The 26,757-nt window shown below is 37.2% G+C and overlaps 1 protein-coding gene across 2 annotated transcripts in view; it reads left to right on the forward strand.

Moving 5' to 3' along the window:
- Positions 1-26,757, forward strand: part of SCP2 (sterol carrier protein 2) — a 106,032-nt gene that overhangs the window by 53,983 nt on the left and 25,292 nt on the right. For both annotated transcript variants that reach the window (XM_055401648.2, XM_055401647.2), the window contains exons 9-12: positions 2,268-2,418; positions 3,488-3,635; positions 7,093-7,200; positions 26,352-26,505. In XM_055401648.2, the coding sequence (XP_055257623.2) occupies positions 2,268-2,418; positions 3,488-3,635; positions 7,093-7,200; positions 26,352-26,505 (561 nt within the window). The remainder of the gene's footprint in view (positions 1-2,267; positions 2,419-3,487; positions 3,636-7,092; positions 7,201-26,351; positions 26,506-26,757) is intronic.

Raw genomic sequence — 26,757 nt, forward strand, 5'->3', positions numbered from 1 at the left:
TTGAGATCAGTTCAATTTAGTCACTCAGTCATGTCCTACTCTTTGCAATCCCATGGACTGTAGCACGCCAGGCTTCCCTGTCCATCACCAACTTCCAGAGCTTACTAAAACTCATGTCCATTGAATTGGTGATGCCATCCAACTATCTCATCCTCTGTCGACCCTGTCTCCTCCCACCTTCAATCTTTCCCAGCATCAGGGTCTTTTCCAATGAGTCAGTTCTTCACATCAGGTGGCCAAAGTATTGGAGTTTCAGCTTCAGCATCATTCCTTCAGGACTGATTTCCTTTACGATTGACTGGTTTTATCTCCTTTCAGTCCAAGGGACTCTCAAGAGTCTTCTCCAACACCACAGTTCAAAAGCATCAATTCTTAGGCATTCAGCTTCCTTTATAGTCCAAGTCTCACATCCGCACATGACTACTGGAAAAACCATAGCTTTGACTAGATGGATCTTTGTTGGCAATGTGCTTTTTTTTTTTTTTAATATGCTGTCTAGGTTGGTCATAGCTTTTCTTCCAAGAAGTGAGTACCTTTTAATTTCATGGCTGCAGTCACCTTCTCCAGTGATTTTGGAGCCTTAGAAAATAAACTCTGTCACTGTTTCCATTGTTTCCCCATCTGTTTGCCATGAAGTGATGGGACTGGATGCCATGATCCTCGTTTTTTGAATGTTGAGTTTCAAGCCAGCTTTTTCACTCTCCTCTTTCACTTTCATCAAAAGGCCCTTTAGTTCCTCTTTGCTTTCTGACATAAGGGTGGTGTCATCTGCATATCTGAAGTTATTGATATTTCTCCCGGCAATCTTGATTCCAGCTTGTGCTTCCTCCAGCCCAACATTTCTCATGATGTACTCTGCATATAACTTAAATAAGCAGGGTGACAATATACAGCCTTGACGTACTTGTTTCCCAATTTGGAGCCAGTCTGTTGTTCCATGTCCAGTTCTAACTGTTTCTTCTTGACCTGCTTACAGATTGCTCAGGAGGCGGGTCCTGAGCAATACTCAGGTGGTCTGGTATTCCTATCTCTTGAATTTTTCACAGTCTGTTGTGATCCACACAGTAAGTGGCTTGGTGTAGTCAGTAAAGCAGAAGTAGATGTTTTTCTGGAACTCTTGCTTTATTGATGATCCAGCGGAGGTTGGCAATTTGATCTCTGGTTCCTCTGCCTTTTCTAAATCCAGCTTGAACATATGGAATTTCATGGTTAATGTATTGTTGAAGCCTGGCTTGGAGAATCTTGAGCATTACGTTGCTCGTGTGTGAGATGTGTACAATTGTGTGGTAGTTTGGGTATTCTTTGGTATTGCTTTTCTTTGGGATTGGAATGAAAACTGTCCTTTTCAAGTCCTGTGGCCACTGATGAGTCTTCCAAATTTGCTGGCATATTGAGTGCAGCACTTTCACAGCATCATCTTTTAGGATTGAAATAGCTCAATTGGAATTCCATTGTCTCCACTAGCTTTGTTCTCTGGTGACGCTTCCTAAGGCCACTTGACTTCACATTTCAGGATGTCTCGCTCTAGGTGAGTGATCATACCATTGTGATTATCTGGGTCGTAAAGATCTTTTTTGTATAGTTCTTCTGTGTATTCTTGCCACCTCTTCTTAATATCGTCTACTTCTCTTCAGTCCATACCATTTCTGTCCTTTATTGTGCCCATCTTTGCATCAACTGTTCCCTTGGTATCTCTAATTTTCTTGAAGAGATCTCTAGTCTTTCCCATTCTGTTATTTTCCTCTATTTCTTTGCACCAATCACTGAGGAAGGCTTTCTTATCTCTCCTTAAGCAGATCACAAAAGTCTTAACCAAACCATGGATTTTCTGGTATCTCCTATTCCATTGTTTCCCATTTTTCGAAAGGATTTCAGGACCGATTATTTGAGAGAGAACAAAGTTGGAGCTAGTTAGGCCTAGAGTAAAATCTTTATTGTATTAGCTTAGAAATAACCTTGTGGACTCCTCAGAAGTCACCAGAAAATACCCTGTGTGTCTGCAAAAGCAAATCTGGAATTCTTTGCAATAAGAACTTTTGGGGAGAGACCCATAGAGTCTAAGCAGTGATCGGCAGCCTTTAAATTCTTGCTAGAGAAATCTTCAGATGGGAAGCATGTATAATTTTTAACTACAGATATTACTCGGACAATCCAGTGACCAGCAAGCATACTCTCCCTGCCTGTCTTTCCACATTGTAAGAACTCCTAGTCTGAAATCCTAGGATTGAAGTGAACGGATATCAGTAACTACTTTTACCTCCTCTTAGTCCCGTTTCAGATGGTGCTGCCGCAGCAATTTTGGCTAGTGAAGCATTTGTACAGAAGCATGACCTGAAATCCAAAGCTGTGGAAATTTTGGCTCAAGAGATGGTGACTGATATGCCAAGCTCATTTGAAGAAAAAAGCGTTATTAAAGCGGTGTGTCTGAGGTTCTGTTTTAATCAGTTGAGGGATTTCTTTTTAAAAATTTAAAGTGACATCATGTCATCAGCTCTGAAAGTTTATTTACTTGAAAAAAATTGGTCTTGAAAATTTAGTATTGTAACCCATCATTTAAGAATCTAAGGGAAAATCACTTATGAGAACATACGCACTTCTAACTAGTGTTCTATTTTTTAAAATTTTGGAGTAATTAAATAGGCCCAGAACTCCAGTCTTATAGAATTAAAAAAAAAAGCAAGGACATTTTGAGGAACTTTTTGACCTTTAGCACTTTAAAAATTCTGACTGCAGATTGAGTACAAAATGGAGGAAGTAAAAAAAATGAGAATTCTGACCTAGAACTCTAGGTTGAATATTTGAAGATACACACATATATACATATAAAAATATGCATTATGTACACACATATGTAAGTAAGCATATGGTTCACATTAGAGTTTTAAAATGACTTTATAATAATGCTTTGAGTTTTAAAATGTTTCTATAAGTTCCCCAAGATAGGGTGTGGTAGAGGTAGAACTTAGGTTTTCCAATTGCAGTACATTTTCCATTATATCACAATTTTATTGCTTGGAAAAGAGTTGAGTTTGCATGTTAAAGGGTGTTAAGAGCATGAATATTGGAAAATGATTTGAATCCTACATGATCTTCTGTTGATAAAAGATTATTTTCATGTAGAAATTCACCCATATTTTTCAGTGAATCATAATAGTCTTTTGATAAATCTCTTCAATCTACTGCAACTATATTGTGGTTTGACAGAGTTTTGTAACAGCACTGGATATGGCATGAGGAAGTATAAATCCTTTTTATATACCTGATTTAAAATTCTATTCTTTATAGAACAGAATTTAACGTGTATGTCCATTGTCTCTCCTGGATATTTTATTTGAACTTTCTGTATAATATAGAATTAACTGAGATTTCAACATTTATGGGCAATCCTCAATGGTAAAGGTTATACATATATTAATCTTTTATAATCCTTACATGAAAGCCCCAGTTTTGATACCTTTAATTTATTTATATATGATTTTGGTTTTAGGTTGGTTTTGATATGAGTAAAGAAGCTGCCAGAAGGTGCTATGAGAAATCTGGCCTGACACCAAGTGATATTGACGTAATAGAACTTCACGATTGCTTTTCTAGCAATGAACTTATTACTTACGAAGCACTGGGACTGTGTCCAGAAGGTAATATCTCTGATGAGATGCAGATTAACTTGCTACGTTTCACTGAGAAAATTTCACTTTCATCATTGAAACAAAATAATTTATTTATTTATTTATTTATTTTTTTAGCTTTGTTTTTTTTTTTTTGGTAATTAATTTGTTTTTTATTGGAGGCAAATTATTTTACAATATTATATTGGTTGGTTTTGCCATACATTGATATGAATTCGCCCTGGGTTTACATAAGTTCCCCCTCCTGAACCCCCCTCCCACCTCCCTCCTCCCTTTATCCTCCCTCTGGGTCATCCCCGCATGCCAGCCCCGAGCATCCTATAACATGCATTGACCCTGATCTAGTGATTCTTGTTTCACATATGACAGCATACGTGTTTCAATGCCATTCTCCCAAATCATCCCACCCTCACCCTCTCCCATAGAGTCCCAAAGACTGTTCTATACATCTGTGTCTCTTTTGCTGTCTCGTATACAGGGTTATCATTTTCATCTTTCTAAATTCCATATATATGCGTTAGTACAAAATAATTTATTAATTGCTTTCCCTTCTATGTTGGCTCTGCCACACTGTGCTTTGTGAATGTAAGCTTTCTTAATGCTGGACTTTTAGAATTGTAGTCTTGGACAGTACCAAATGAGATGACAGAATATATAAATGATTTAATTTATGTAAATCAAGGGTACTTGTAATACACTTAAGTGAAAAAAAAAAGAAAAATCAGTTATGTAATTATAGGTATTTCAGATGTGCTTGCACAAAGACCTGCAGAAGGGAAAAGGAGAAGATTTTGGTGGGATCTGGAGATTTTTTTTCTTTTTGTTTCTAAAGGGGTTGTACCATTTTCCACTACTACTGGCAGTATGTGAGATTTTACTTGCTTCATGTTCTTATCAACACGTGATGTGGTCAGTTGTTAAAACTGGAACCATTCAAGAGACTATATCCTGATGTTTTAATTTTCATTTTCATTTGCTTATCCCTGATTACTAATGATGTTGAGCATCTTTTCTTGTGTTTGTTGATATTTCATGTATCTTTTGTGAAGTGTTTGTTCAGATCTTTTGCCCTTTGATTATTGGGTTAGTTTTCTTCTTTATTGTGTTGTAAAATTTATGTAAATGTATATTCTGGATACAAGTAATGTGTCTGATATATGTAGGCTGTGAACCTTTTCTCCCAGTCTGTGGCTTGTCCGTTGTTTTATTTTTTTATTTTTGACCGTTCTAGGTCTGTATTACTGCACTGGCTGCCTTTTTGTTTTATTAATGATGTCTCTCGCAGGACAAATTTTAAAAGTTTTGATTACAGTTACATATATTTTAATCAATTTTTAAAGATTTATTTATTTTTTAATTGAAAGATAATTGCTTTATAGAATTTTATTGTTTTATGTCAAACATCAACATGAATCAGCCATAGGTGTACATAGATCCCCTCCCTCTTGAACCTCCCTCCCATCTCCCTCCTCTCCCCACCCCTCTAGGTTGATTCAGAGCCCCTGTTTGAGTTCCCTGAGACATATAGCAAATTCTCATGGGCTATCTGTTTTACATATGGTAAGGTAAGTTTCCATGTTACTCTCTCCATGCATCTCACCCTCTCCTCTCCTCTCCCTGTGTTCATAAATCTGTTCTCTATGTCTGTTTCTCCACTGCTGCCTTGCAAATAAATTCAGTGGTAGCATCTTTCTAGATTTCACATGTATGCATTAGTATATGATATTTATCTTTCTCTTTCTGAATTACTTCACTCGTATAATAGGCACTAGGTTCATCCTCCAATTAGAACTGACTCAAATGCATTCCCTTTTATGGCTGAGAGTCAAGTGGGCCTTAGAGAGCATCACTATGAACAAAGCTAGTGGAGGTGATGAAATTCCAATTGAGCTATTTCAAATCATGAAAGATGATGCTGTGAAAGTGCTGCACTCAATATGCCAGCAAATTTGGAAAACTCAGCAGTGGCCACAGGACTGGAAAAGATCAGTCTTCATTCCAATCCCAAAGAAAGGGAATGCCAAAGAATGTTCAAACTACCGCACAATTGCACTCATCATCTCACACGCTAAAGTCATGCTCAAAATTCTCAAGCCAGGCTTCAGCAGTACATGAACCGTGAACTCCCAGATGTTCAAGCAGGTTTTAGAAAAGGCAGAGGAACCAGAGATCAAATTGCCAACATCCAATGGATCATGGAGAAAGCAAGAGAGTTCCAGAAAAACATCTATTTCTGCTTCATTGACTATGCCAAAGCCTTTGACTGTGTGGATCACAATAAACTGTGAAAAATTCTGAAAGAGATGGGAATAGCAGACCACCTGACCTGCCTCTTGAGAAACCTGTATGCAGGTCAGGAAGCAACAGTTAGAACTGGACATGGAACAACAGACTGGTTCCAAATAGGAAAAGGAGTACGTCAAGGTGTATATTGTCACCCTGCTTATATGCAGAGTACATCATGAGGAACGCTGGGCTGGAAGAAGCACAAGCTGGAATCAAGATATCTGGGAGAAATATCAATAACCTCAGATATGCAGATGACACCACCCTTATGGCAGAAAGTGAAGAGGAACTAAAAAGCCTCTTGATGAAAGTGAAGGAGGAGAGTGAAAAGTTTGGCTTGAAGCTCAACATTCAGAAAACGAAGATCATGGCATCTGGTCCCATCACTTCATGGCAAATGGATGGGGAAACAGTGGAAACTGTCAGACTTTATTTTCTAAGGCTCCAAAATCACTCCAGTTGCTGATTACAGCCATGAAGTTAAAAGACGCTTACTCCTTAGAAGGAAAGTTGTGACCAACCTAGGTAGGATATTAAAAAGCAGAGACATTACTTTGCCAACCAAGGTCTGTCTAGTCAAGACTATGGTTTTTCCAGTGGTCATGTATGGATGTGAGAGTTGGACTGTGAAGAAAGCTTAGCACCAAAGAATTGATGCTTTTGAACTGTGGTGTTGGAGAAGACTCTTGAGAGTCCCTTGGACTGCAAGGAGTTCCAACCAGTCCATTCTAAAGGAGATCAATCCTGGGTGTTCATTGGAAGGACTGATGCTAAAGCTGAAACTCCAATACTTTGGCCACCTCATGGGGAGGGTTGACTCACTGAAAAGACCCTGATGCTGGGAGGGATTGGGGGCGGGAGGAGAAGGGGAAGACAGAGGATGATATGGCTGGATATGGCATCACCGACTCGATGGACGTGAGTTTGAGTGAACTCCAGGAGTTGGTGATGGACAGGGAGGCCTGGCGTGCTGTGATTCATGGGGTCGCGGAGAGTCGGACACGACTGAGCGACTGAACTGAACTGAACTGAACTGATGCCAATTTGATGTTAGTTTGAGCCATCAAGAAATGTTTGGTCTAAGAAATTCTTGGCTATCCATAAGTTAAAAAAAAACCAAACATATCATTTATCCCAATGTTATTTTTTACATTTATGAATATTATTTTTTCTTCTGTAGGTCAAGGTGGAAAGCTGGTTGATAGAGGAGATAACACTTATGGAGGAAAGTGGGTCATAAATCCTAGTGGTGGATTAATTTCAAAGGGGCACCCACTTGGAGCTACAGGTAATGATACACATAGGTTTCATAATTTTTAAATCATTTTTGGCATAAGTGTGAATGATTTGGTCATTGATTTAAGTGAATGATTTTATTCTCTGAGTTTGGAATGCAGTGTTTTAAATGATTATTTAACTATGATATTTTCAATTTTTGTTAAGTATAGTATAGCTCAAAAATCTTAATTGGTGAGAATTTGAAACTCTTAAGTTCAACAAAAAGCATCTGATTATTTTAAATAATCAAAAAGTCTGATTATTTTAAAATAGGTGTACAACTTAATTAACAAGATGTTTCCCAATAGGGATACTGCTAGGTCTGCTAGATAGGATCATCTGAAATAATCTCATTATTTACGTGTAGTTGCATATGTGATTGGTGTTGTATAGAAATTTTTTTCTCTTGAGAGAACTGGTCTAAAAGTTATAAGAATTTTACTGTGGCTCTACTGCTAACTGGCCATGTGACTCTTTTGATTACTTTTCAGTTGTTAATGATTAGTCGGTTAGTCACTCTGACTGTTAGTTTCCTTAATTGTGAAATGAAGAAATTGTACAAAGTGGTTTCCAAAATAGCTTAGCACTGAAATTCTGAGATTTATTTTATGAAGACAAAATTTTGTATTTTTTTATGTTGTCTTATGTAGTAAGTAAAATTTTATAAATTATCAGAAATTCCAAAGTAGAGAAGAATTAGAATTTATAGTGTATTTATTTCAGTAATTAATTTTGGTTTATTTCTATTTATTACTCAAATTAGGTAATCTTATAAACTAGTAACAAAAATGAGTATACATAGATAAAGTGTAAGAGAGCAATAGGTAGACAGGCACATACAATTGTAGTATAATGTGCTACTTACTATTTGTTTTCTTTTCTATCTGTTCTTTGCTTCTTTTCTCTCTTTTATACTATCTTGTTATTAACTGAATATTTTTTAGTATTTTATTTTCTCTCTTCTATTGAAATATTTTCCTTTTCTCATTTTTTATTAGTGTTTGCTCTAGGATTTACAACCTGCATCTTTAATTTACCGTGTTCTACCTTCAAATAATGTCATACAATTTCACTTATAGGAATTTTTCTAATAGCATATTTCCATATACCCTGAACTCTGAGCTATTATTGTCATATGTTTACTTCTGAAATGTATTATAAACCCCACACTGTACTATTACTATTATTATTGCTTTAAATAGTTTAATATGTTTAAAATATCTTTAAAAGTAATCTAAAAAAGAGGTGAATGAGAGTGATGTTACTAACAATGGCAGAATAACAATATCTGAAAATACTCTCTGTTACAAAATTACCAAGAACACTTGCAAAAATTGTCAAGATCAACTTTTTCAGTTGATTAATTAACCAAAGGTTTACACCAATCTATAGCAACATTTATTAAAAAGAAGTCAACAGCTCTGTCTCTGTAAGAACAACAAGCTTTGTGGCACTTTTTACTTGCTCTGATATCAGTCCTTTTCTCCAGCTCCATGGTAGCCTTGCAAACAAGAGCCTGCAGTTATGGTGAAAACTAGCAGATTACCCAGCACTGGAGAAGTCAAAATTGAGTTGAAGTTCTTTCAAAGCCCCATACTTAGAGGCTTGTCATTATTTGACCTGTCTGGAAGTTCTCTGGTAAACCATTCTCAAAAAGCTTGTCTTTGTGTAACCCAAAGAGAACATGCCCAATGCAAACAGTATTTTCCTCAGAGTGATTTGTCAAAAACAATCAGCGAGACTGTTTAACAGTGTAGTTGCTTAAGATGTCAAAAACGGATGGAGCAAACAACAAATTAAACACCCCACCCCCCAAAAAAAAAAGCTTAAAAGGAAAAGCTGGTGAATGAGTTGTCCATTTTGTTGTTGTTCAGTTGTGTCCAACTTTTTGTGACTCCATGGACTGCAGCACACCATGCTTCCCTGTACTTCACTATCTCTTGGAGTTTGCTCAGACTCATTTCCATTGACTCAATGATGCCATCCAACCATCTCATCTTCTGTTGCCCTCTTCTTTTCATGCCCTCAATCTTTCCCAGCATCAGGGTCTTTTCCAGTGAGTCAGCACTTGGCATCAGGTGGCCAAAGTATTGGAGCCTTAGCTTCAGCATCAGTCCTTGCAATGAATATTCATGATTGACTTCCTTTGTGATTGATTGGTTTGATCTCCTTGCAGTCCAAGGGACTCTCAAGACTCTTCTCCAGCACCATAGTTTGAAACCATAAATTCTTTGGCTCTCAGCCTTCTTTATCATCCCATTCTCACATCCATACATGATTACTGGAAAAACCATAGCTTTGACTATGCAGACCTTTGTTGGCAAAATGATGTCTCTACATTTTTTTTAAATTTATTTTTTAATTTTTTCTGTCAAACCTCAAGACGAATCAGCCATAGGTATACATATATCCCCTCCCTATTGAACCTCCCTCCCATATCCCTCCCCATCTTACCCTCTAGGTTGCTATAGAGTCCCTGTTTGAATTTCCTGAGCCATACAGCAAATTCCCATTGGCTATCTTTTTTACATATGGTAATGTAAGTTTCCATGTTACTCTTTTCACACATCTCACCCTCTCCTCCCCTCTCCCCATGTCCATAAGTCTATTCTCTATGTCTGTTTCTCCATTGCTGCCCTGTAAATAAATTCTTCAGTACCATTTTTCTAGGTTCCGTATATGTGTTAGAATACAATATTTATCTTTCTCTTTCTGACTCACTTCACTCTGTATAATAGGTTCTGGGTTCATCCACCTCATCAGAACTGACTCAAATGCATTCCTTTTTATGGCTGAGTAATATTGCATTGTGTATGTCTACCACAACTTCTTTATCCATTGATCTGTTGATGGACATCTAGGTTGCTTCCATGTTCTAGCTATTGTAAATAGTGCTGCAATAAACAATGGGATACATGTGTCTTTTTCAACCCTGGTTTCCTCAGGGTATATGCCTAGGAGTGGAATTACTGGGTCATATGGTGGGTTTTATTCCTAGTGTTTTAAGGAATCTTCATACAGTCTTCCATAGTGACCATATCAATTTACATTCCCACCAACAGTGCAAGAGGGTTCCCTTTTCTCCACACCCTCTCCAGCATGTATTGTTTGTAGGCTTTTTGATGATGGCCATTCTGACTGGTGTGAGGTGACATCTCATTGTGGTTTTGATTTGCACTTCTTGAATAATGAGCGATGTTGAACATCTTTTCATGTGTTTGTTAGCCATCTGTATGCCTTCTTTGGAGAAATGTCTATTTAGGTCTTTTTCCCACTTTTTTATTAGGTTGTTTTCCTGTTATTGAGTTGTATGAGCTGCTTGTATATTTTGAAAATTAATCCTTTGTCCGCTGTTTCATTTGCTATTATTTTCTCCCATTCTGAGGGTTGTCTTTTCACCTTGCTTATAATTTCCTTTGCTGTGCAAAAGCTTTTGAGTTTAAGCAAGTCCCACTTGTTTACTTTTGCTTTTATTTCCATTACTCTAGGAGGTGGGTCATAGAGGATCTTGCTTTGATTTATGTAGAGTGTTCTGCCTATGTTTTCCTCTAAGAGTATTATAGTTTCTGTTCTTACATTTAGGTCTTTAATCCATTTTGAGTTTATCTTTGTGTATTGTGTTAGAAGTGTTCTAATTTCATTCTTTTACATGTAGCTGTCCAGTTTTCCCAGCACCATTTATTGAAGAGGCTGTCTTTGCCGCATTGTATATTCTTGCCTCCTTTGTGAAAAGTAAGTTACCCATAGGTGCATGGGTTTACTTCTGGGCTTTCTATCTTGTTCCATTGGTCCATATTTCTGTTTTTGTGCCAGTACCATACCGTCTTGATGACAGTAGCTTTGTAGTATAATCTGAAGTCAGGGAGGTTGATTCCTCCAGCTCCATTCTTCTTGCTCAAGATTGCTTTGGTTATGTGGGATCTTTTGTGTTTCCATGTGAATTGTGAAATTTTTTGTTCTAGTTCTGTGAAAAATGCATTGGTAGTTTGATAGGTGTCACATTGAATCTGTAGATTGTGTTTGGTAGTATAGTTATTTTCACAATATTTATTCTTCCTACCCAGGAACATGGAATATCTCTCCATCTGTTTATGTTGCCTTTGATTTCTTTCATCAGTGTCTTCTAATTTTCTGTGTACAGTTCTTTTGTCTCCTTAGGTAAGTTTATTCCTAGATATGTAATTTTTTTGTTTCAATGGTGAATGGGATTGATACATTAATTTCTCTCTGATTTTTCATTGTTAGTATATAGAAATGCAAGTGATTTCAGTGTATTGACTGTGTATCCTGCAACTTTGCTAAATTCACTGATTAGCTCTAGTAATTTTCTGATATTATCTTTAGGGTTTTCTATGTACAGTATCATGTCATCTGCAAACTGAGAGCTTTACTTCTTCTTTTCCGTTCTGGATTCCTTTTATCTGTTTTTATTCTCTGATTGCTATAGCTAGGACTTCCAGAACTATGTTGAATAATAGTGGTGAAAGTGAACACCCTTGTTTTGTTCCTGATCTTAGGGGGAATGCTTTCAGTTTTTCACCATTGAGAATAATATTTGCTGTAGGCTTATCATATATAGCCTTTAATATGTTGAGGTAGGTTCCTTCTGTGCCCATTTTTTTTAAGAGTTTTAATCATAAATGGGTGCTGAATTTTGTCAAAGGCTTTTTCTGCATCTATTGAGATGATCGGGTCGTGGAGAGTCGGACACGACTGAGCAACTGAACTGAACTGAGATGATCATATGGTTTTTATCTTTCAATTTGTTAATATGGTGTATCACACTGATTGATTTGTGTATATTGAAGAATCCTTGCATTCCTGGAATAAACCCGACTTGATCATGGTGTGTGAGCTTTTTGATGTGTTGCTAAATTCTGTTTGCTAAAATTTTGTTAAGATTTTTTGCATCTATGTTCATCAGTGATATTGGCCTGTAGTTTTCTTATTTCGTGTTGTCTTTGGTTTGGTATCAGGTGATGGTGGCCTTGTAGAATGAGTTTGAAAGTGTTCCTTCCTCTGCAATTTTTTGAAAGTTTTAGAAGGATAGTCATTAGCTCTTCTTTAAATGTTTAATAGATTTCTCCTGTGAAGCCATCTGGTCCTGGGCTTTTGTTTTTTGGGAGATTTTTGATCACATCTTCAATTTCTCGGCTTGTAATTGGGTTGTTCCTAATTTCTGTTTTTTCCTGGTTCAGTCTTGGAAGATTGGACTTTTCTAATAATCTGTCCATTTCTTCCAGTTTATCCATTTTATTGCCATATAGTTGTTCATAATAGTCTCTTATAATCCTTTGTATTTCTGCATTGTCTGTTGCAACCTCTCCTTTTTCATTTGTAATTTTGTTGATTCGATTTTTCTCTCTTTTTCTTGATGAGTCTGGCTAAAGGTTTGTCAGTTTTGTTCATCTTCTCCAAGAACCTGGTTTTAGTTTTATTACTCTTTACTGTTGTTCTTTTCATTTATTTCTGCTTGGATCTTTATGATTCCTTTCCTTCTACTTATTTATTTTTTTGTTCTTCTTTTTAGAGTTGTTTTAGTTGTCAAGTTATGCTATTTGATGCTTTTCTTGTTTCTTGAGGTAGGATTGTATTGCTATAAACTTCCCTCCTAGAACTGCTTTTGCTGCATCCCATAGGTTTTGAGTAGTTGTGTTTTCATTGTCATTTGTTTCTAGAAATTTTTTGATTTCCCTTTTAATTTCTTCAGTAAGCTGTTGATTGTTTAGAAACGTGTTGTTTAATCTCCACGTGTTTGTGTTTCTTACAGTTTTTTTCTTGTAATTGATATCTAGTCTCATAGCATTGTGGTCAGAGAAGATGCTTGATATGGTTTCAATTTTGTTAACTTTACTGAGGTTTGATATGTGACCCAGAATGTGGTCTATCCTGGACAGTGTTCCACGTACACTTGAGAAGAAGGTGTATTCTTCTGCATTTGGATGGAATGTCCTGAAGAAATCAGTGAGATCCATCTCATCTAATGTATCATTTAAGACTTGTGTTTCCTTATTAATTTTCTGTTTTGATGATCTGTCCATTGGTGTGAGTGGAGTGTTAAAGTCTCCTAATATTATTGTGTTACTGTCAATTTCTCCTTTTCTGTCTGTTAGTGTTTGTCTTATGTATTGAGGTGCTTCTATTTTGGGTGCATAGATATTTACAATTGTGATGTCTTCCTCTTGGATTGATCCCTTGATCATTATGTAGTTTCCTCCCTTATCTCTTGTGATCTTCTTTATTTTAAGGTCTATTTTGTCTGATATGAGGATTGCTACTTCAGCTTTCTTTTGCTTCCCATTTGCATGAAATACATTTTTCCATCCTCTCACTTTCAGTCTGTACATGTCTTGAGGTCTAAAGTGGGTTTCTTGTAGACAGCATATATATGGGTCTTGTTTTTGTATCCATTCAGCCAGTCTGTGTCTTTTGGTTGGAGTATTTAATCCATTTACATTTAAGGGTTTAAAGTAATTATTGATATATATGTTCCTGTTGCCATTTTCTTAATTGTTTGGGGTTTATTCTTTTTTCTTCTCTTGTATTTCTTGACTATATAAGTCCATTTAACATTTGGTGTAAAGCTGGTTTGGTGGTACTGAATTCTCTTAACCTTTGCTTGTCTGAAAAGCTTTTGATTTCTCCATCAATTTTGAATGAGATCCTTGCTGGGTACAGGAATCTTGGCTGTAGATTTTTCCCTTTCAGTACTTTAAATATATCCTGCCATTCCTGCCAGAACTTGCAGAGTTTCTGCTAAAAGATCAGCTGTTAAGCATATGAGGTTTCCCTTGTATGTTACTTGTTGCTTCTCCCTTGCTGCTTTTAGTATTCTTTCCTTTTGTTTAGTCTTTGTTAGTTTGATTAGTATGTGTCTTGGCATGTTTCTCCTTGGGTTTATCCTGTATGGGACTCTCTGTGCCTCTTGGGCTTGAGTGACTGTTTCCTTTTCCATGTTGGGGAAATTTTCAACTATAATCTCTTCAAAAATTTTCTCATGCCCTTCTTTTTCTTTTCTTCTTCTGGGACCCCTATTATTCGAATGTTGGTGTGGTTGATATTGTCCCAGAGGTCTCTGAGACTGTCCTCAGTTCTTTTCATTCTTTTTACTTTATTCTGCTCTTCAGAAGTTATTTCCACCATTTTATCTTCCAGTTCACTGATTTGTTCTTCTGCTTTGGATATTCTGCTATTAATTCCTTCTAGAGTATTTTTAATTTCAGTAATTGTGTTGTTTGTCTCTGCATGTTTATTCTTTAATTGTTCTAGGTCTTTGTTAACTAATTCTTGCATTTTCTCAATTTTGCTTTCAAGGTTTTTAATCACTTTTATTATCATTCTGAATTCTTTTTCAGGTAGTTTGCCTATTTCATCTTTATTCATTTGGACTACTGTGTTTCTAGTTTGTTCCTTTTTTTGTGTAGTATTTCTCTGCCTTTTCATTATTATTATTATTTAACTAACTGTGTTTGAGATGATCTCTTTTTCCCAGGCTTCAAGGTTGAATTCTTTCTTCCTTTTGGCTTCTGCTAAGTTTGGTCTAGTGGTTTGCATAAGCTTCTTATAAGGTGAGATTTGTGCTGAGTTTTGTTTATTTTTCCTCTTATGGGCAAGACTGAGTGAGGTAGTAATCCTGTCTGCTGATGATTGGGTTCATATTATTGTTTTGTTTGTAGTTTAAATGAGGTGTCTAGCACAGGGTGCTATTGGTGGTTGGGTGATTCCAGGTCTTGTATTATAGTGTTTTTTTTGTGTGTGAGTTCTCACTGTTTAATACCTTGTAAGGTTAGTTTGCTGAAGAATTGATGCTTTTGAACTGTGGTGCTGGAGAAGACTCTTGAGTGTCCCTTGGACTGCAAGGAGATACAACCAGTCCATTCTAAAGGAGATCAGTCCTGGGTGTTCATTGGAAGGACTGATGCTAAGGCTGAAACTGCAATACTTTGGCCACCTCATGCAACGAGTTGATTCACTGGAAAAAGCCTCTGATGCTGGGAAAGGTTGGGGGCGGGAGGAGACGGGACGACAGAGAATGAGATGGCTGGATGGCATCACCGACTCTGTGGGCATGAATTTGAGTGAACTCCAGGAGTTGGTGATGGACAGGGAGGCCTGGCGTGCTGTGATTCATGGGGTCGCAGAGAGTCGGATATGACTGAGCGACTGAACTGAACTGAACTGAAGGTTAGTTCAGGGCTTCTCTGGTGGCTCAGAGGTTAAAGCGTCTGCCTGCAATGCGGGAGACCTTGGTTCGATCTCTGGGTCAGGAAGATCCCCTGGAAGTCTAGGGTCTTGGAGTCAGTGCTCCCACTCCAAAGTCTCGGGACTTGATCTCTCTTCTCAGTCTCTCCACAAGCCCCCTCTGCATTCACACAACCAGCCTCTTCTTTTTAATTCACTGCCTAGATTCATCATAGCTTTTCTTCCAAGGAACAAGCATCTTTTAATTTCATGGCTGCAGTCACTGACTGCAGTGATTTTGGAGTCCAAGAAAATAAAGTCTGTCACTCTTTCCATTGTTTCCCCATCTATTTGCCATGAAGTGATGGAACCGGATGTATCTTAGTTTTTTGAATGTTGTGTTTTAAGCCAGTTTTTTCACTCTCCTCTTTGATCTTCATCAAGAGGCTCCTTAGTTCTTCTTTGCTTTCTGCCATTAGGGTGGTGTGATCTGCGTATCTGAGATCATTGATATTTCACCGAGCAGTCTTGATTCCAGCTTGTGATTCATCCAGCCTGGCATTTTGCATGATGTAGTCTGCATATAAATTAAATAAGCAGAGTGACAGTATACAGTCTTGATGTACTCCTTTCTCAATTTTGAACCAGTCCATTGCTCCCTGCCTAGTTCTCACTGTTGCTTCTTGACCTGCATACAGGTTTCTCAGGAGGTAGGTAAGGTGATCTGGTATTCCCATCGTTTTCAGAATTTTCCGCAGTTTGTTGTGATCCACACAGTCAAAGGCTTTAGCATAGTCAATGAAGCAGAAGTAGATATTTTTCTGAAATTCCTTTACTTTTCCTGTAATTAATGGATATTGACAATTTGATCTCTGGTTCCTCTGCCTTTTCTAAATCCAGCTTGTTCATCTGGAATTTCTCAGTTCACTTACTGTTGAAGCCTAGCTTGAAGGATTTTGAACATTACCTTGCTAGCATGGGAAAGATTGAAGGCGAGAGAAGGGGATGACAGAAGATGAAATGGTGGGATGACATCACTGATTCAATGGACATAAGTTTGAGCAAACTCCGGGAGATAGTGAAGGACAGGGTAGCCTGGCGTGCTGCAGTCTACGGGGTTTCAAAGAGGTGAACACAACTGAGCAGCTGGACAACAACATGGGAAATGAGCGCAATTGTGCATAGTTTGAGCGTTCTTTAGCATCGCCCCTGTTTGGGATTGAAATGAAAACTGGCCTTCTCCAGTCCTATGACCACTGCTGAGTTTTCCAAATTTGCTGGCATCTTGAGTACAGCACTTTAACAGCATCGTCTTTTACTATTTGAAATAGCTCAGCTGTAATTCTGTCATCTCCACTAGCTTTGTTCATAGTATTGCTTCCTAAGGCCCACTTGACTTCACACTCCAGGATGTCTGGTATAGGTGAGTGATCACCCCGTTGTGGTTATCTGGGTCATTAAGACACACTTCTGTGTATTCTTTTCACTTCTTTTTAATACTTTCTGCTTCTGTTAGGTCCATTCCATTTCTGTCCTTTATTTTGCCCATCTTTGCATGAAATGTTCCCTTGGTATTTCTGATTTTCTTGAAGAGATCTCTAGTCTTTCCCATTTGCCTTGTTCACTTAAGAAGGCTTTTATCTCTTTGCTATTCTTTGGAACACTGCATTCAGATGGGTGTATCTTTCCTTTTCCCCTTTGCCTTTCACTTCTCTTCCTTTCTCAGCTATTTGTAAGGCCTTGTCAGACAACCGTTTTGCTTGCTGCATTTCTTTTTCTTGGGGATGGTTTTGTTCACTGTCTCCTGTACAATGTTGCAAACTTCTGTCCAAAGTCTTCAGACACTCTGTCTAAGAGATCTAATCCCTTGAATCTATTTGTCACTTCTACTGTATAGTCATAAAGTATTTGATTTAGGTCATACCTTAATGACCTAGTGGTTTTCCCTACTTTCTTCAAGTCTGAATTTTGCAATAAGGAGCTCATGATCTGAGCCAAAGTCAGATTATATGCCAGTTGTGGGTTTAACATTTAAGAAACTTTCAAACTGATTTCAAAAGTGGTCATGCAATTTTACCTTCCCACCAGCAATGTATGAGAATTCTAGTTCCACCATAGCCTTGTCAACACTTGGAATGGTCAGCCTTAAACATTTTAGCCATTCTAATCAGTATGACTTATTGGAAGAGACCCTGATGCTGGGTATGATTGAAGGCAGGAGAGAAGGGGACGGCAGAGAAGTTGGTTAGATGGCATCACTGACTCAATGGACATGAGTTTGAGCAAACTCTGGGAAATAGTGAAAGACAGGGAATCCTGGCGTGCTGCAGTCCACGGGGTTGCAAAGAGTTGGACACAATGGAGCGACTGAACAACAACAGTCAGTATGTAGTGGCATCTTTTTGTGGCTTTAATTTGCATTTTCCCGCTGGCTAGTGATGTTAAACAACTTCTTATGTGCTTATTTGCCATCTGTGTATCTTCTTCTATGGCGTATCTATTCAAACTTTTTGCCCATTTTGCCCATTGTTTTTCTTTTTGTTGAGTCTTAAGAATTCTTCGTATTCCTGTGTAAAAGTTCTTTATAGAATATATGCTTTGCAAAGATTTTTCTCCCAGTCTGTGACTTTCCTTTTCTTCTCTTACTAGTGTCTTTAAAGAGCAAAAGGTTTTACTTTTGGCTAAGTCCTGTCTAAGAAATCTTTTTCTAAACCTGGGTCAAAAAGATCTTTTCCTATTTTTTTTTTCCCTAAATGTTTTATGCTTTCAGCCTTACATTTAGATTTGTAACCCATTTTGAGTTAATTTTTATGTATGATACAAAGTATTAATTCAAGTCCACTTTTTACATAGTGATTTCCAGTTGTTGGAGTGCCATTTATTGGAAACTCTACTTTATCCATTATATTGCCTTTGTCAAAGATCTACTGATTAGTTCCTAAATATGTGGGCATTATTTCTGGTTTCTCTTTTCTGTCCAGTTAGCCAATTTGTCTGTCTTTACATGAGTACCGTACTGTTTTGATTACTGTACCTTTATAACAGTTCTTGAAATTAGGTAGCTTTAGCAATCACTGCAGATGCTGATTGCATTCAGGAAATTAAAAGACGCTTACTCCTTGGAAGGAAAGTTATGACCAACCTAGATAGCATATTAAAAAGCAGAGACATTACTTTGCCAAGAAAGGTCCGTCTAGTCAAGGCTATGGTTTTTCCCGTGGTCATGTATGGATGTGAGAGTTGGACTGTGAAGAAAGCTGATCGCCGAAGACTTGATGCTTTTGAACTGTGGTGCTGGAGAAGACTCTTGAGAGTCCCTTGGACTGCAAGGAGATCCAACCAGTCCATCCTAAAGGAGATCAATCCTGGGTGTTCATTGGAAGGACTGATGCTAAAGCTGAAACTCCAATTTCATTGGAAGGACTGATGCTAAAGCTGAAACTCCAATACTTTGGCTACCTCATGCGACAAGTTGACTCATTGGAAAAGACTCTGATGCTGGGAAGGATTGGGGGGCGGGAGGAGAAGGGGACAACAGGGAATGAGATGGCTGGATGGCATCACCGATTTAATGGACATGAGTTTGAGTGAACTCCGGGAGTTGGTGATGGACAGGGAGGCCTGGCGTGCTGTGATTCATGGGGTCGCAAAGAGTTGGACATGACTGAGCGACTGAACTGAACTGAACTGAGCCCTCAACTTTATTCTTTTTCAGAGTTGTTTGGCTGTTCTAGCTTCTTTGCATTACTATAGAAATTTAGAATCAGCTTGTTGATTTCTACAGAAAACCTTCCTGTAATTTTTATTAGGGTTAAGTTGAATGTATAGATTTATTTGGGAGCTAATTGAGAATCAAACAGTAGTAAATTTTCTGACCCATAAACAAAATATATATCCCCATTTATTTAGGCCTTTAACTTTTTTCAGAAATAGAGTTTTCACCATATAGGTCTTGCACATCTTTGTCAGATTTATCCCTAAGTATTTCATATTTTTGGTGCTGTTGTGAATGGTATTTTTTCAGTTTCAAATTTTTGTTACTAGTATATAGAAATATAATCAAATTTCTGTGTATTCGTCTTGTAGCCTTGCTTAAAACTCACTTATTAATTTTAGTAGTTGTTTGAAAACGCCATCAGGTTTTCTGCATAGATAATCATACCATTTGGATAAAGACAGTTTTACATTTTCCCCTGTATCTTCATGAAATGGCCTTCTTTGCTCTGGCAAGTCTTTGCAGTGAGATCTACTTTGGCTGATTTAATATGGGCACTCTAGCTTTCAATTTTTAACCAGTGCTAACATGAAAGGTTGGGGGCTGGAGGAGAAGGGGATGACGGAGAATGAGATGGCTGGATGGCATCACCGACTCTGTGGACATGAGTTTGAGTGAACTCCGGGAGTTGGTGATGGACAGGGAGGCCTGGCGTGCTGTGATTCATGGGGTCGCGGAGAGTCGGACACGACTGAGCGACTGAACTGAACTGAACATGGTATACCTTTTTTTATCTTTTAAGCTTTAACCTATTTGTGATTTTATGTTTAAAGTGCATTGGCAGCATTTAGTTGGTTCTTGTTTTTCTGCTCTGCACTGGCAATGTCTGCTTTTGATTGGGGTATTTAGGCTTTTGCATTTGATATGATTATTAGTGTGGCTGTTTATGTTCTCTTTGCCCTAGCTGTTCTTGATTCCTATTTCTCTCTTTTTTTCAGACTAGTTTTGGATTGCTTTTTGTTTCTCCATTTTATTATTATAGCCTATCTTCAAGTGTTATTATATTACTTCACTAATAGTGAAAGAACATTACAACAGTGTATTTCCATTTCTCCTGTCCAGGCTTTACAATACTGTAGTTGTGAATTTTTCTTTTACATATTTTATAAAGCCCACAAGAAATTATTATTTTTGTTGAATAAGAAAACCTTATCTATTTAAGGTTAATGTAGTTGCCACTTTATTCCTTTGAGTAAATTCATATTTCCACCTGCTGTCATCACATAGAATGTGCTTTTTCAGTGTATACTGAGTCCATTAAAGCTTTTTGTCCTTTGAAGCTCAACAAATCTTTGCTTTCTCAAAAAGCCAGGCTCCAACGATAGAAAAACATGCTTTTTTATGTTATTTATGCCAAGACTTTTAGATGTCTAATTTGAAACTAAAGCTAAATTATTACTTTTTTGTACTTGGCTGTCTTAATGGCATATGAAGAGTTATGGGTTCAAGGAGGCAGGAGGAACAAAAGAGTTCAGATAATATCTCAAGATATTATTTCCTGTATTTTTTTTTCATTGTGTAGATTTCCATAGCATTTAGTACTCATCTTAATAGCACTTCGTATTATATTGTGACTCCTCTGTATCTTCAGTACTTAGTGGCGTGGTTGATACATGTTTGAATAGTTTATTTTCAGTAGCAACCAGACTTTATGCCTATGTAGCTGAGTCCTAAGCTATTTATTTTTATATAAAAAGATTGTCCAACATCTTCTAAGGAAATTTTTGAAGCAAGATGGTAGTAAAATGAGGTAATAAGGTTAAAAAGTTTTTTTATCCTTCACAAGAGATTTTAAGAAGCATGTTACCATTTGAATATACGTCTTTGACAGGATGCCTGTTCCTGTGCCCATTCACAGTTTATAAATGTATCATGTTCACATTTGATAGTCTATTTTTTTCCAAGGAGAGGAAAAGTATGGTTTTCAATTCAGTGCCAGAAATTATCCAAGGAAGGAAAATTTAAAAAAAAAATGTTACTTATGTAAATGCTTTTGTAACTGTCTGCTGCGCCTTCTTGGCAGATGGATTTCTGAGGCCAACTTTTGACTTCCACCCTTTACAGATCTATTATAGATTCTAGAAGTATAAGAAGTGCCAGCTTACTCTGAAGCAGATAACCAGAAAGCTTAGTATGTTTTAAAATTAGTATGTTTTCTCAGTGTCAGTCATCTTTTGTTAAAAGCAAATAAATAAGTTAACATCAGTCTTTATTCCCTTCCCTCCTTCTTTTCTTGCCACGTATGAGTTAAGAAAATCATGAGAAGAGATTTAATGCAGTGTACCACATCTTCTAAAATATCAGTGGTAGGTGTGACTGAAATGACTGCAAAATCTGGTGCTTCCAGTGCATTCACGTTCTCTTTCTCTCTGTCCCTCCCCACCCCCTCCACCCTCTTCTCTTTCATTCTCATTGGCTATCTTGAATACCCTCTAGCCTCATTACTTAACCTTCTATTTCTTAAGTAGGCTGTGTTCCTTTATATGCCTATCTTATTTATTAGATCTTCTGAGCCTTGAGCAGTATCAGCAAATAGTAGGCATTCTGTAAATATTTGTTGGATGAATGGGTAGATGAATATCTAATTGGTTCCTTGCATTTTTTTACTAAGATTAAATCATAAGCATTTTCCTAAATTTTTAAAATTTTTATAAACTCATTTCAAATAGGAATACAGTACTTTGTCGTATGAATAGATCATACTTTACATAACTATGCCACAGTTATTTCACTTGTATATATCTAGTTTTTCACTGTTCTAAGAATGTGATGAACAGATAGCTTTCTGTGTAAGACTTTTCCTGTGCCTGATTATTTTCATAGAATGGTTTTCAAGGCCTTTAAAGTGCTCTTAATAATTTTGTACTTTCCTTTCTAAAAAGATTGTGCCAGTTTGAACTATTATCCATAGTGTATAAAGGTGACTGTGTTGCCGTAGTCTCCACAGCATTGATAAGCTCCACTTTTTAAACATCCTGACTAATGAGATTGGTTAAAGTGCTGTCTTTCTATTTGATCAAGGTGAAGTTGAGTATTTTTCTCAAATATTTGTAAACTATGTATATTTATTCTTTTGGGACAAGAACTAGCCCTATTCCCCACCCGTGTATTCATAAGACTGCTTTGAATACTGTTTTTTATCTTAGGTATTCATGAATGTTTAAGCTTTTTATTTGGCAGATTTTAAGTAAAACTGATTGCTCCAAAGTTTGGATATATTAGAATTATTCACTTTGACCTTAATATTAAAAATGTTCACAATGCAAAAAAATCATTCCAAGATATAGAATTACCTATTTTAAAACAATGTTTAAAATATATATTCTGTAAAAATATGTAGACATTGCCTACAAAGGAGAAATGGCAGTTAAATTTCCTGAGGAGGTTGAAGTTATATAGAAAACTGTCTTATGTTTTCCAATTTCCCCATCTCTTCTTTTTTTCTTTTTTTGATGTTCTTTCTCAAGACTTTATCAAGCATAGTAAAAAAAAACTCTTGTATACATATATATAAATAATATGTATAATATATATATTTTAGAAAACTTACGAATTTTTGCCTAACATTTTGATTCCACTTGTTTGACTTAGTATGAATAGAATGCCAGATTTCTAATTTAAAAAAATATAGATATGCAACAAGCAGCAAAGATTTACTGTATAGCACAGGGAACTATAGTCAATATCTTGTAATAACCTATAATGGAAAATAAAACTAATGTGTATGTGTATAACTGAATCACCCAAAAAAAGAATTCTACTTTTTAAAATTTAGTAATGTTTATCTTTTTGCCAGTTTTTCTAAATGTACTATGGACATCTATTAACAATATATTAGACACAAAATTTTAAATATATTTGTGTAGGATATAAGATTAATATAAATTAATATAAATAGAAATCTATTATATTTAAACTATCAATGACATCATTCAAGATGCTCTTATTACTTTTTCTGCACTTGATAAAATATTCTCAGAGAAATGTTGATATGTGTCACTATGATTATATATATTTTTCTTTTCCCTTCTATTTCTTCTGACTTTTGCTTTATGTATCTTTGTTTTTTTGTTGTTAGGTGTCTAATGGTTTATGATGTTTATCTTCTTTGTGAATTGTACCTTTTATCATTAAAAGTGCTCATTTTTGTTTTCATTTAAAAATAAATAAATTTAATTAAAAAAAAAGAAAACTGTCATAGGTACTTGGGAATCAGATGCTGTGATTGGGGGTGGGTGTAAGAGCAGATATTACAGGTAGACCTGTTTGCTGTGCCTTCGGGACCATGAAACCAGTCCTTCCTGATAGAACATTCTTAAGCTATCCTTAAATAGATGGTATGGGAGAAAAACAAATGTAAGTCAGGAGACCTGGATTCTAATCTCAACTCTGGAATTAGCTTGCTTTGTCTCCATTCACAAATTACTTAATCTTACAGTTTTCTTACAGTTTCTCATTGCTAATGTTTTAACTAAACAAGGGCCACATGCCCATGGCTTGGTGTATAAAGCCAAACTCTAACAGTGGGTATTTCATGGGGTCGTGGAGAGTTGGACACGACTGAGCGACTGAACTGAACTGAACTGAAGGGTTTATTTACAGGGTGCCATGAAAGAGAGTGAGAAACAAATCTCAGATCCACTCCATCTTAGTCTTTGAATTAGGGATGTTTTAAAGCAGAAGAATAAAGACTGGAATCAGTCATCATCTTGTGACATTTATGTGACATTTTTCAATCATGGTTTTGGGAGTCAGAATGTGTTTGGTTTATGATTCTCAGGGCAGGTGGTCCATGGCTCGGGAGTTTGTGAGTTCATCTGGCCAGGAAAAATAACCTGATTTTGTATGTTAATAATGGTATATACAACAGCAATTTAGTACAGTAACTATGTTATCAACAATAAATTGATATGTAACTATGTAAGTTGATATGTAATAAGTAACTATGTTATCTTAGTCAGTTCAGTTCAGTTCAGTCGCTCAGTCGTGTCCGACTCTCCGCGACCCCATGAACCACAGCACGCCAGGCCTCCCTGTCCATCACCAACTCCTGGAGTACACTCAAACTCATGTCCACAGAGTCGGTGATGCCATCCAGCCATCTCATTCTCCGTCGTCCCCTTCTCCTCCCGCCCCCAACCTTTCCCAGCATCAGAGTCTTTTCCAGTGAGTCAACTCGTCGCATGAGGTGGCCAAAGTATTGCAGCTTCAGCTTTAGCATCAGTCCCTCCAATGAACATCTTAGTCATCTGACTCTAATTAGTGTTCCTTTAGCAGAGGATTGAGGGGACAAGAAAGGGATTGAGGGCAAAGGAGACGAGTTTTGTATAAACAGATTAATCATAAATTCAGAAAGGGAACTAAGTTTTAGGGGGGGCTCGTAAGTTTTTTCCAACTCTAAAAATCTGATTTTATTATCCAGAGGACAGAATGCAGTTTTTATGAATCCAGTGCTATTCTTGTGAATAGGTCTGTAAAACAACTCGTTCTTTCTAGGAACTTTTTGAGAAGAGTAATAGGAAAATTTCCTATACTAGCTAAATTTTTTAGGTGAAGCCAATTACCAATCCTAGATTATATTCTTTTGATATATTAAGAATGATAAAATTAAATTATTTTTATGCTCTTTCGCCTCAGCCAGAGAACTGTATATTCAGTTTTTTCTCTTTCAACATTGCCAAAAATGACAGGTTGGGTAAATTTAAAGAGCACAGGGAATTTCTTTATTGTTGTTGTTTAGTCACTCAGTCATATCCAAGTCTTTGCAAGCCCATGGACTGTGGCACGCCAGGCTTCCCTGTCTTTCTATCCCCTAGACCCTGCTCAAACTCATGTCTATAGGACCTTTGTTGGCAAAGTGATATCTCTGATTTTTAATATGCCGTCTAAGTTGGTCATATCTTTCCTTCCAAGGAGCAAGCATCTTTCAGTTTCGTGGCTGCAGTCACCATCTGCAGTGAGTTTGGAGCCCAGTAGTCTCACTGTTTCTATTGTTTCCCGGTCCATTTGCTGTGAAGTGATGGGACTGGATGCCATGATCTTAGTTTTTTGAACCCTGAGTTTTAAGCCAGCTTTTTCGCTATCCTCTTTCACCTTCATCAAGAGGCTCTTTAGTTCCTCTTCGCTTTCTGCCATGAGGGTGGTGTCATCTGCATATCTGAGGTTATTGATACTTCTCCCAGCAATCTTGATTCCAGCTTGTGCTTCCTTCTGCCTGGCATTTCTCATGATGTACTCTGCATAGAAGTTAAATAAGCAGGATGACAGTATACAACCTTGACTTGCTCCTTTCTGAATTGGGAACCAGTCTGTTGTTCCATGTCAGGTTCTAACTGTTGCTTCCTGACCTGCATACGGGTTTCTCAGGAGGCAGATAAGGTAGTCTGGTATTCCCATCTCTTTTTAAAGAATTTTCCAGTTTGTTGTGATGTACACAGTCAAAGGCTTTAGCCTAGTCAATGAAATAGAAGTTGATGTTTTTCTGGAATTCTCTTGCTGTTTCTGTGATCCAGTGGATGATGGCAATTTGATCTCTGGTTCGTTCCTCTGCTTTTTCTAAATCCAGCTTGAACATCTGGAAGTTCTCAGTTCACGTACTGTTGAAGCCTAGCTTGGAGAATTTTGAGCATTACTTTGCTAGCGTGTGAAATGAATGCAATTGTGTAGTAGCTTGAACATTCTTTGGCATTGCATTACATTGGGATTGGAATGAAAACTGACCTTTTCCAGTCCTGTGGCCACTGCTTTTTCCGAATGTCTTAAGCTTGCATATCTTCTAAATACAGAGATTATTCAGGGAGAAAAAATGACTAGCTGCAAAAACCCTCCAGGCTTTTAAGAGAAGTTATTATTTAGGTAATCATGGTCTTGGCTGAATAAATTGGATTAGTTAAAAGTTGCACTTAAATGTTAGCCATTCCTTTGCTTGAGAAAGCTGATTGGTGCTTGGGGCTTCCCTGGTGGCTTAGACGGTAAAGAATCTGCCTGCAATGCGGGAGACCTGGGTTTGATCCCTGGGTTGGGAAGATCCCCTTGGAGAAGGGAACAGCTACCCACTCCAGTATTCTGGCCTGGAGAATTCCATGGACAGAGGAGTTTGGCAGGCTACAGCCATGAGATCACAAAGAGTCCGAAGTGACTAAGGGACTTTCACTTTCACTTTTCTAAACCAAGGGAATCTGACTGTTCTGTGTTCGATTTGTTAGGTCTGGCTCAGTGTGCTGAACTCTGCTGGCAGCTGAGAGGGGAAGCCGGAAAAAGGCAAGTTCCTGGTGCAAAGGTTGCTCTTCAGCATAATATAGGCCTCGGAGGAGCTGCCATTGTTACAGTGTACAAGATGGGCTTTCCTGAAGCTGCCAGGTAAGTGGCATTCTGGATTTAGTTTGACAATGAACCCTTCTGACTTTTCGCAACTGTTACATTGTACATGTAAAAAAAAGTCCCAATTGTATTGTGTTAGTACTTAAAGAGACCAAGTATCTCATTACCTTGCTTTAATAACTTGGCTTTAAAATGTCAAAGCTGGTAATTAACTTTCAACCTTAACCAGCCTTAGGAAAATTTTGTTCAAAAAGGAGGCAGCATAGTGAAAAGAGAGTGAATGCTAAACCA

This window comes from Moschus berezovskii, chromosome 4, assembly GCF_049115385.1.
Source record: "Moschus berezovskii isolate FMDL1 chromosome 4, NW_MosBer_1.0, whole genome shotgun sequence".
Classification (NCBI taxonomy): Eukaryota; Metazoa; Chordata; class Mammalia; order Artiodactyla; family Moschidae; genus Moschus; species Moschus berezovskii.